This window comes from Choristoneura fumiferana, chromosome 17 (genome assembly GCF_025370935.1).
Source record: "Choristoneura fumiferana chromosome 17, NRCan_CFum_1, whole genome shotgun sequence".
Taxonomy (NCBI): Eukaryota; Metazoa; Arthropoda; class Insecta; order Lepidoptera; family Tortricidae; genus Choristoneura; species Choristoneura fumiferana.
In genome coordinates, this window is record NC_133488.1 from 2,503,017 (window position 1) to 2,514,902 (window position 11,886).

The window sequence follows — 11,886 nt, forward strand, 5'->3', positions numbered from 1 at the left end:
CCCTATAATGTCCACTATTTGTGTTCTACAAAACCGTTTCCTAAAATGTCCGCTTCTCTATACCATATAAATATATAAATTGATTTAATTAAAAGTTTATATTCTTCTTTTTTAGAGTATTTAAATAATTTGAAGTCGTTTAAAATTTTTAGAATTATTTAGGTGTAGCAGATGAAAGTTGTTGGAAATTGATCCTAGGAATACTATTTACATGTGAAGCGGACATTATAGAAAGCAGTCATATTAGAAAACTGACAATACTGGAACCAGACATCTTAGGAAACTGACAAATATGAGAAACAGACTTTACAGGAAACCGACATATAAGTAGCAGACATCACAGGAAACTGACAAATATGAGAAATAGACATTTCAGGAAACAGACAATATAAGAAGTTGACATCATAGGAAACTGACAATGTGGGAAGAAGGCCATTTTGAGAAGCAGACATTTTAGGAAACAGACAGAACGAGCCTGAGCCCTCGAATGTACTACTATAAACCACTATGAACACTAATATGCGTTTAAGGGTGGGTGAAAATCTAGAAACGCTAATTTGTTGATTAAATGACTTCAAACCTGAACGTAGTTTGCTCAGAAACGAGTGTAGGTAGAATCGATTACATTATCAGGTTATGTCTGTATTTTCAACCGACTTCAAAAAAGGAGGAGGTTCTCAATTCGGGTGTGTTTCTCTTTTGTATGTTTGTTACGCGATAACTCCGCCAATTGTGGGCCGAATTTCAAAACTCTTTTTTAGTTCTAAAGGACATAACTTTCGAGGTGGTCCCATTGACACCAAGTCAGGATCTGATGATGGAATCCTAGGGTAATCAAGGGCAACCCTAAAATTTTTAATGCACACCTATAGCGATTTTGGCATTTTTAACACCAAGTCAAGTATTTAATTTCAGAAAGTACCATTTGGTGAACTGGACGTGATGATGAAGACCGTAGGTACCGGTACTCTGTTATAAACTATGCCGTGTTTGAGCTTAATGGAATTGTTGCGAGATGCACTTTGGCTACAAATCACAAAAAACTATGAAAAAAAATTTGTAAGCAGGAGTGATTTTAGCCAAATACATATGTAGGTGAGGTATACAACTATAGTTCCACTCCTGCTGGCTCGTGCTGAGGCACCGACTTCGAACTAGTATAAAATTATTTTCAAGGTTTTTGAAGTCTGTTACTTTTTTAAATCTCTTTTTTATTGTGCCCAGTTTAAATGCAACGAATGCATACACCAGTTAAATGTGTTACAGAGGTTGAATACTATTTAAACAATTTAACACTGGCCGTTTTGCTTTCTTCTAAAAATGGCAAAGCGTAACTGACAAATAATTGCAAATTAAATTACAAGTGTAGAGTTAGAAAATAAGTAGAATAATTGACTAAGTAAAACACACGAATATTTTTTTTAAATAATTAAGGTATTCGAAAATAAATGCAAACAAAAATTGAAAAAAAAATTTTTTGAGGTGTGGAAAGAGGAGGTTTTCAGTTATTTAATTAAATTTGAGGCACTAAGCGAAGAAACTTGTAACGGAAAAAAGTCCGACAATCAATACGTAAATCGACCTTATTTACTAACAAACACTTACTTGATGAATAGTAATAACCCCAAACTGCTCTTTCATCGTAAATAAATACACAACACTAGTATCACAGATTGAATAATAATAAATTTAAATTATCAACACATAACACTCATTCTAACTCTACATCCACTTTTTTTAGTAACACCAGTGAACGTAATAAATATTGTTTAATTATTCGTATGTGCGGGAACATTCGGCGCGCGCGCCGTTGGAGCGTGCACTGCTACTGGCTGTCAAGTCAACTGTCATTCGAGTGACCTGCCTCAGAGTGATAAGGGGGGGGGGCAGTATTAGCTTGGTATTAGTATGTACGAAAAAGTTATGTCGAAGCGGCGCTTTAATACTAACAGAGATTTTTGATTATATTTGGTTTTTTTATCTCCCCTTTTCAGTGCCAGTCTTCTATTTTCCTACGAATATTTAATAAACGTGAAAGTTAGGGAGATCTGTTTTATGTCAATGTAAGTGTAAGTGTGTGTAGTGTAGGACAGCCGGTGAAATTAGTGGCACTTGAGGTATCCCATCTTAGGCCTCTAGGTTGGCAACGCATCTGCAATACCCCTGGTGTTGCAGATGTTTATGGGCGGTGGTGATCTCTTACCATCAGGAGACCACTTGCTCGTTTGCCATCCAGTCGAATAAAAAAAAAAGAATAAAGAAGAATGGATTTCTCCTTCCAAAATAGAGGTAGGAACTATTTGACAAAACTATTCGATAGAGTCAACTTTTACTGAAGTAAGATTAAATTAAAAATGAAACAATACGTCGAGAAAAACATGTTTGATAGATACTCCTTCACGCTAAACGTAAGGATTTGAAAAAAAAAATGGATAGGTATGAAATAGTAGATAAGTGAATAAGGTTGCCATACGACTGTCGCCGAAACTGATCATGCCGTCCCGTATTTCTACATGTCCCGTATTTCGACAAAATGGAGCGGACCATTGAAGCCATAGAAAATAGCCGAGAGTGACATAGGCTACTTTTAATCCCGGAAAAATGCATAGTTTCCGAGGGAACAGCGCGCGATAACCGAACACCACGCGGGCGAAGCCGCGGCAAAAAGCTAATTCCTAATAAAAACTTACTATACTTTGATAGCGACTATACGGTTGAGATCAGTCAGAGAGTATCTATTATGAAGCAGAGTCATTGTTTGTCTTTCGCTAATTATGGTGTATAGTTGGAAAGCCGCGAATCTATCTATCAGCGTTGCATATGTTAATTTAAGAGTTTTGGGCATCGAAAGAGAAATCGTCCCGTATCAGTTCCTAGAAGTTATAGCAACGCTAGATATAAATAAACCCTAGAAATATACAGCAGTTTAGAGAAATAATAAAAATACAACCATACTAATATTATAAATGCGAAAATGTGTGTTATGTAATGTTGTCCGTCTTTCACGTCGAAACGGAGCGACCGATCGACGTGATTTTTGGCATAGAGATAGTTTATGGGCCAGAGAGTGACATAGGCTACTTGTCACTACTTTGATCCGGGCAAAATGCATAGTTCCCGAGGGTACAGCGCGCGATAACCGAATTCCACGCGGGCGAAGCCGAGGGCAAAAGCTAGTAGGTTGTTAAGAATCGTTAAAAAATTAGTTAATTTTTATCCTAAATTCTTATTTAATTTTTTCATTATTAAAAGTATATACAAAATCATCTATATAAAAGCTACTTAAATGTAGTTAGTCTAATAATTATAAATAAATGTTTTAATCAATTACATTCAATATAAAACTCATTTTTCTTCAATTGCGTTAAATGGAGTGTTTGTGTTGATATTTTTCTATATAGCAACATTGCAAGTTTTGTATGAAATTTACTTATCATTCTTGTTACCTTCTGAATTCTCAAATTCATAACGACTGTAACGTTCTTACAATTTAATTCCAAATTATACCAGCAAAAATCTACAGTCCGCTTTTTATTGAAGACCGCATCCCGAAGAAACTAGAAGACACAAGTTTAGGGATTTTACATGGTCCTATACGAACCTCCAATTGGAAGAAGATTGTAAGGTCGGAAAAAGTCGAGCTACTCCACCAGGCTTACATCAGTTCAGCCGTTATTCAGATCAGCGCCGGCATCATCCAACTACGTGCAAGTCAAGAGCTGACACTCATCGTATCGCGTCCCAGCAGTCAGGATATTCAGCGACCGACGGGTGAACAACGCCAGCAAGCACTATTAAATAGTCAACGACGTGACCAGCAGTCAGTTACGTCAGCCGTTCAAGTTTTGATCATATTCAGGGAGTGAGCAAATTCATACGAGAAAGAAGATTCAAGCTAATCAGTTGCAGCAAGACAAAGAAGCAGTTACATCGGGAAAACAGGACAAAGGACAGTGAGACCGTTCCTAAATTCCTTAATCTCATTTGGCATTCCGTACTTGCTTCGCTTTCCATCATTCATCCATTATTCCCATTTTCATTAATAAATTGCATAGCATTCATTACCTATTTAGGCATTATATGACAGCCTAAAAATTCATTACGCATTCATTTAAAATCATAATACAGTTATTTTTCATTGCACAGATTAATCAGTAGCTAGATAATCATTCGTATGTTTTGATTAGTAGCATAGTTCTCAGTGTGTAATTAGAATAACCTCTCTAATTACTTACCATAATACCATATTCACTTAACATTCACATCACAAAGCCAATAACACAATTACTACATTTCACAGATATTATTTTCAACACATTACACAATATAAACACAGATAAATCATAATACAGGTACCTAAGTCTAGTAAGTACCTATAAATCGTTATTTTGGTATCAAACACATTACTAGTACAACAGTACACAGTCAATTAACATCCATTACTATACAAGTTATTATTTCCTTTAATTACAATCACACTATTGAAACAAGTACCTAAATATAAGTACCTAATAAGAAATTACATTTGCACTATCAGTTTAGTTTTAAGTAACAATCACAATTCATTGAACAAACATCATCAACTAAAGCAAGAATCATAATAACCGTGTTATTTATTGCATTCGCAGATTAACATACAGCTGAGTTTGCAATTTCTATCCGAGGCGGCGCGCAGCGGCGGCCGGCCGGTCAGCTTCATTCACTGCGTGCCTTAAGCGCCTGAGCAAATTAATAGCAAAAACACATAAACTTATTTCATCTTTTTAACAGGCGACTTTAATTTCACATTAATTAAATTGATCTTGTTTGCTTTAACAAAATGGAGCAAGACCTTAAAAAGATGAAATACAAACGTGGTGCAATTAAGGGCAAACTTACAGCTTTTCAAAACTTTTTAGAACGCTTTGAAGCAGAACCTCAGCTTAGCGAATTGCAAGTTGCCGAACTTCAGCTACGCTATGATAAGATGGTGCCTATATTCGATGAATTTGATGCATTACAGACTGACATCGAAATGCAGTCAGAACCTGGGACTGCGGGCGACGGAGGCATCGGAGAGGAGCGCAAGCTTTTCGAAGATGTCTACTACGCCAGCATGTCCTCAGCACACGTCTTAATACACAAAAATACGAGGCGTAACTCCGGTGACAATGCATCTGAGGTAAGCTCTGCGGCAACAGTTGTCAAGACACACAATCAAAATTTTGTTAATTTGCCAAAAATTGAATTGCCTCGATTCGAGGGCGGTTATCATAACTGGCTGGCTTTCCGAGATACTTATCTCTCAATCATTCATAACAACGATTCAATCAATCCTGTGAATAAATTTCATTACCTACGAGCTTCGCTTAAAGGTAGCGCTGCACTCATCATACAGAGTTTAGATTTAACAAACGACAACTATCCCATCGCGTGGCAGCTGCTTTCTGACAGGTTTGATAATGAAAAGTTGTTAGTGACGCATCACGTCAATGCATTGTTCAATGTTGAACCAATTCAAAGGGAGTCAAGTCAGGCTTTACGTAACATTCTTGACGCCACTAACAAGAACTTGCGTGCTCTTCATTCCTTGGGACAACCCACGGATAACTGGGATACTCTTGTTATACATATGATGTCAAATAAGTTAGATGCTGCGACTAGTAGAGAGTGGGAGGAGCGCAGAAACTCGGAAACCACCGTCGCTACTCTAGAGTCATTCAAGTCATTTCTTTTGCAAAGAGCAGATTTTTTGGAAAGTTTAGAAAATAAAAAACTTAATAAAATTGGTACTCAGCAGTCTACATCATCTTTTCATCAGTCAAAACCTAAGAGCTTTGTGGCTTCTGGTTATGCTGAGCACAAATTCAAAAAGTCTTATACAAATCAATGTCCGTTATGCAAAAAAGATCATCATTTATACAATTGTTCTTCATTCAGGAAACTTCCAGTAAATACAAGAGTTCAAAAGGCAAAATTGTTCAAAGTTTGTCTCAATTGTCTCTGTCATGGCCATATTGATAGTCAATGTCGGCTTTCAAATTGCAAATATTGTAATAAAAAGCACAACACTTTAATTCACATAGAACCCGCCCAAGCAAATGAACAAACTGAAATACCTCACAATCTGGCCATGGTGACAAAAGAGTCAATCAATAATAATAACCCCAATTATGTGCTACTGTCGACAGCTCTAATAAAGGTCGCTGATAGCAAAGGGAATCTGCAGACTGCACGTATTCTCTTAGATAACGGAAGCACAACAAATTTTATCACGCAAGATTTATGCAATAAACTACAATTACGCACTCGATCGTCCAACTCTAAGGTAACTGGCATAAACAGTCATTCATCAGAAAGCTCTCAGGCATGCTCCATACAAATTCATTCATTCGATGGCAGCTTTAAGTTGGACATTGACTGTTGCGTTCTTTCTAACATCACTACAGCTATACCATCTATTCATATACACACACATAACATAAAATTACCTACAGGAATCCAGTTAGCGGATCCTAAATTCAATACACCTGCACGAATTGAAATATTAGTTGGAGCTGAAATATTTTGGAACGTGCTAGGTACAAATCGCATTTCATTAGGGAAAAATCAACCCACATTATTTGAAACCAAGTTCGGGTGGCTGGTTTCAGGAGCCATAAGTCAGCTCAAACAAAATTCAGCTGTCTGTATGTTTACTCAAAGCAGTGCAGACATTCAAGTAGATATTTCTCGATTCTGGGAGTTGGATACAGTTGCTCCTAAGCATCGAATGACCCAGGAAGAGCGAGCCTGCGAAGATCACTTCGTGAAAACTACAACTCGCAACTCTGACGGCCGCTTCGTTGTGTCTTTGCCGTTGAAGGATTCGCCTGACGTATTGGGAGACTCTTATCAGCGTGCTTTGGCTACATTTTTGTCAGTAGAGAGAAGGTTAGACAAGAACCCTATCTTAAAAAATCTCTACGTAGAGTTTCTTAGCGAGTACGAGGAGTTAGGTCATATGTGTAAGAGCAACGCCAGCGAGGAAACTATTTCATGCTTTCTGCCCCATCATGGGGTACTCAGGGAGTCTAGTACGACAACTAAACTCCGAGTTGTATTCAACGGGTCTTCTACCACTACGTCAGGCAGATCATTCAACAGCATTCAAATGGTAGGGCCTACTATCCAGGACGATCTATTGTCTATTTTATTGCGGTTTCGTCAACATCGGTTTGTAGTTACAGCGGATATTGAGAAAATGTACCGCCAAATTCAAGTTGTAGAGTCACAAACTGCTCTACAAAAAATTCTATGGAGACCAAATCCTTCACATTCAATAAATCAATACACTCTCAAAACAATAACTTACGGCACAGCCTCAGCACCGTATTTAGCCACAAGATGCCTCACTCAGTTGGGATACGATGCAGTTGATGCTGACGTAAAGCATGCAATATGTCACGATTTTTACGTCGATGATTTTTGTCTGGCAGAGATACAGTCGACGGAACCATTTCACTCTGTAAAAATGTCACGCAAAGCTTGCAAGCTGCCAAATTTAATCTCAGGAAATGGCACTCAAATAATCGAGACATATTGCATGCTATCTGTGACGACTACAGCTATTCAGATTCCGTCAGCCTCAGTGCTGAAGAGTCATCCAAAACATTAGGGCTGAATTGGAAATGCAACTCAGACACACTGACATTTTCAATTCATGTCAATGCACAAAATAAAATTAACAAGCGCACGATACTTTCCACAATTGCGCAGGTTTTTGATCCTCTTGGTCTTGTTTCACCATGCATTGTAGAGGCGAAAATTATTATGCAGCAGTTGTGGTTAAGCAAATGCACATGGGACGACGAGGTTCCACATTCAATTCAAGAGCAATGGCTTCATTTTGCCAACACTCTACAACACTTAAACTTTCTAACTATACCAAGGTGCGTTAAAACACACGATCCTGTCGACGTCACAATACACACATTCACAGACGCAAGTGAGAGAGCTTATGGTGCTTGCGTGTATGTACGCAGTGTAAATACAGATGGATCAGTCAGTGTCCGTCTCTTAGCTTCTAAAAGCAAAGTAGCTCCACTCAAACCACAAATTACTATTCCGCGTTTGGAGCTGAGTGGAGCGTTATTGGGAGCGAAACTCTATTCAAAGGTCATATCATCACTCACCTTAAAATTTTCCAACTGCGTATTTTGGGCGGATTCCACTATCACTTTAGGTTGGATCGCTACTTCACCTCTTCACTTAAAAACTTTTGTGCGTCATCGGGTAAGCGAAATTCAAGAACTCACTGCAAATCATCTTTGGCGCTATGTCCCGTCCAAAGAAAATCCAGCGGATCTTGTATCGCGTGGTCTTAGTGCTGACCAATTATGCAATTGTTCTTTGTGGTGGTCGGGCCCAGAATATTTGCTGTTAGATTCATCACTGTGGCCGAAAGATCCTAACCAGGAATCCAACATTAATCTGCCAGAAGTGATGGACCAATCCTTATTGGTCACTAAAATTCAAAATGATGTCAACATATTTTCAAATCTCATTCAAAATTCATCGAGTTTCACAAAACTTAATAGAGTCATGGCATTCATATTCAGATATATAAACAACTGCAAAAAAGAAGCAGCTAAGCAAACAGGCAATCTTTCCCTTCAAGAACTTGAATTAGCTGCCACTTTTCTTTTGCGTAGAGCACAGCAAGATTCATTTCCCGCGGAACTAATTGTTCTTTCATCAAATGAGCAATTGCCTCGTAAAACCGGGCTCCTCTCGCTGTCACCATTTCTGGACAGTGATTTGCTCATTCGTGTCGGGGGAAGACTGAGCAACTCTGACTACGATTTTAACGTCAAGCATCCAGTGTTGCTCAGTAGTAAACACAACTTATGTAGGCTCATATTTCAAATGTATCACAAAACATTTATGCATTGTGGTCCACAGCTTCTCTTAGCCACTGTTCGACACAAATATTGGGCTATTGGCGGTAGAAATTTAGCCAAGGCTACAGTGCATAATTGCATCAAATGCTGCAGATTCAAGGGCAAAACTATACAGCCTATTATGGGAAATTTACCCAAGGAGCGAGTGCAATTGGAATTTCCGTTTCTTAACACAGGGGTTGACTATGCCGGGCCAGTTATGATATCCAACCGAAAAGGTAGAGGCAGTACTTTAATTAAATCTTATATATGTGCATTTGTATGTCTTGCAACAAAAGCAGTGCACCTTGAGCTTGTTACAGATTTGACCAAAGAGGCCTACATTGCTGCCCTTACCAGGTTCATTGCTCGCCGTGGTAAACCTCAAACAATATTTTCAGATAACGCCACAACATTCAAGGGTACATTCAATGAGTTATCTCAAGTTTTAGACCAATCTACATCATCAGACATTTCAGGTTTAGGTATACAATTTTCATTCATCCCTGCCTACACGCCACACTATGGGGGATTATGGGAAAGTTTAATTAAATCAATTAAGCATCATCTCAGGCGTATTCTGGATCAAACTCACATGACTTACGAAGAGATGTCTACGCTGCTGATTCAAATTGAAGCAATCCTCAATTCGAGGCCTCTTACTCCAATTTCAGACGATCCTAATGACCTTTACCCATTAACTCCTGCACATTTTCTCATAGGACGGTCCATTCATTTTGTACCTCATCCACAGATCACCGATACTACAATTACTTCTCTTCAGCGTTGGAAGCGCATCGAACTGCTGAAACAACAGTTCTGGTATCGGTTCTCTAATGAATACATTCTCTGGCTTCAGCAGAAAACCAAATGGCATACTTCTACAGGAAAACTGAAAGAGGGCACTCTGGTTCTAGTCAAGGACAGGACTCTACCACCTCTCCTGTGGCAGCTTGGTCGAATAATTCACGTCATCCCAGGAAATGACGGCATCGCGCGTGTTGCAGACATCAGGACGAAGAAAGGAACCATTCGCAGAGCCTTTAATAACATCTGCCCTCTCCCAACTTCTTCAATTGAAAATCAGTAGATTTCAAGGGCGGCAGCATGTTAAGAATCGTTAAAAAATTAGTTAATTTTTTATCCTAAATTCTTATTTAATTTTTCATTATTAAAAGTATATACAAAATCATCTATATAAAAGCTACTTAAATGTAGTTAGTCTAATAATTATAAATAAATGTTTTAATCAATTACAATCAATATAAAACTCATTTTTCTTCAATTGCGTTAAATGGAGTGTTTGTGTTGATATTTTTCTATATAGCAACATTGCAAGTTTTGTATGAAATTTACTTATCATTCTTGTTACCTTCTGAATTCTCAAATTCATAACGACTGTAACGTTCTTACAATTTAATTCCGAATTATACCAGCAAAAATCTACAGTCCGCTTTTTATTGAAGACCGCATCCCGAAGAAACTAGAAGACACAAGTTTAGGGATTTTACATAGGTATATAAGTTTTTTTAATATATTAAGTAGGTTAATAGTATAATTTGTGTTGAGTGTTGGGATTTTATTAAAAACATTGTACCTAGCAACGGTGTAACGTTAAAAGTGGTCAGTTTGTGTCGATTTTCCCCTGTACAGTTTAATATGAATAAAACGTCAGAAAAACGTAATTATTAACTTTTCCCTTAACTATGCCTTGCTAGGTACAGTTTTACTGAAAATGCCCAGTTTACATTCTTTCCAAAAACTTACTTTACACGGAAGTTATGTTTGTCGGTTTAATTGACTTATTGTGCCGAATTATATATTAGAACACGACTGAATTCTTAACAACTACTATCTAACGACCTTCAAAGGAAAAGTCAATGTTTTTTACGTTAAATTATTTGCTAACAAATTTATCGAGAACGTTCTATTGCCTTTAAGTTTGCATAAAACGTATACATAGGATGTTTAGAAACTGATAATTAATGTTTGACTTATATTTTTATTAAAATACTTCTTTGAAAATCAATTGGGTTCTTCCTTTTTTGTTTTTAAAAGCTGCCTGAAAGAGATCGCTCTGAAGCTATAAGGCCCCCAATTGCTTGCCTTGTGTAAATCTTACTTAAAACGTATAATTGTTCTGAACTTTTTATTTAATTTATTTCTACTAAGGTCGCCGCGTAGAATTAGTTAATCGCATATCCCGTTGGAAAACATGCAATTTTCCGGATAAAAACTATCCTATGCCCTTCCCCGGGACTCATACTATCTGTATACCGAATTTCATCAAAATCGGATCAGCGGTTTCACGTGATGCGCGTCAAATAAAACAGACAAAAAAATAAAAACAGTTCGATTTACGAAAGATGAAGGCAAACCGCTTCGTGCGAATCATATGGAACACTAGCTGCAAAAGGGTTGAAGACGCTCCCCCGCCGGAAGCACGTTGGCAAAAAGAATTTATGGGAATTAGATCACGTGATTACGACAGGTTAAACACGACTTACACAGTGAAACATTCAAACGTCACGAGGTCAACTGTCAAAGTTCAGTCTAGACACACCATATCGGCCGGCTATTGCCGCTGCCCGCGCACGCGACACACATGCGTTTGCCGACAATACTAGCTTATCTGCCAGAGATGTGACTGATTCGATATACTAGTATAATACTAGTTAATATAAATAAATTACAGCATTTCACTTAGGTATCACTTAAAATATCTATTTCTTTTTCGTATTTAAGTATTTAAAAAATGTTATTTTTTAAATACTTTTTGGACATATTTTGTATGCAAAATACAAAGCACTATATGATAATAGCAGCTTGTGTTTTCGTGTGAAATTATTATTCACGCGGAGACGAAAAGTAACAAAAATTTGGAGGTGAAATAAAAAAAAAAATAAGCTCCAAAAAGTAATCTACGTAAGTTAAGTAAGTTTGATCAACAACATCAGTAGGACTTGATAAACGATTTTGTCAACAC

The 11,886-nt window shown here is 37.5% G+C and overlaps 2 protein-coding genes across 2 annotated transcripts in view; one reads left to right on the top strand and one right to left on the bottom strand.

Annotated features, from left to right (window-relative positions):
* Positions 1-11,886, bottom strand: part of LOC141436877 (uncharacterized) — a 53,443-nt gene that overhangs the window by 13,192 nt on the left and 28,365 nt on the right. The window lies entirely within an intron of this gene.
* LOC141437087 (uncharacterized) lies at positions 3,288-9,596 on the top strand. The gene is made up of 2 exons (XM_074100312.1): positions 3,288-5,161; positions 9,224-9,596. The coding sequence occupies exons 1-2, from the start codon at positions 4,820-4,822 to the stop codon at positions 9,227-9,229; spliced, it is 348 nt and encodes a 115-aa protein (XP_073956413.1). The 5' UTR covers positions 3,288-4,819; the 3' UTR covers positions 9,230-9,596.

What these genes read in the sequence shown, in the direction of transcription:
- LOC141437087 (XM_074100312.1), top strand. Translation starts at nt 4,820, where the DNA reads ATGGAGCAAGACCTTAAAAAGATGAAATACAAACGTGGTGCAATTAAG.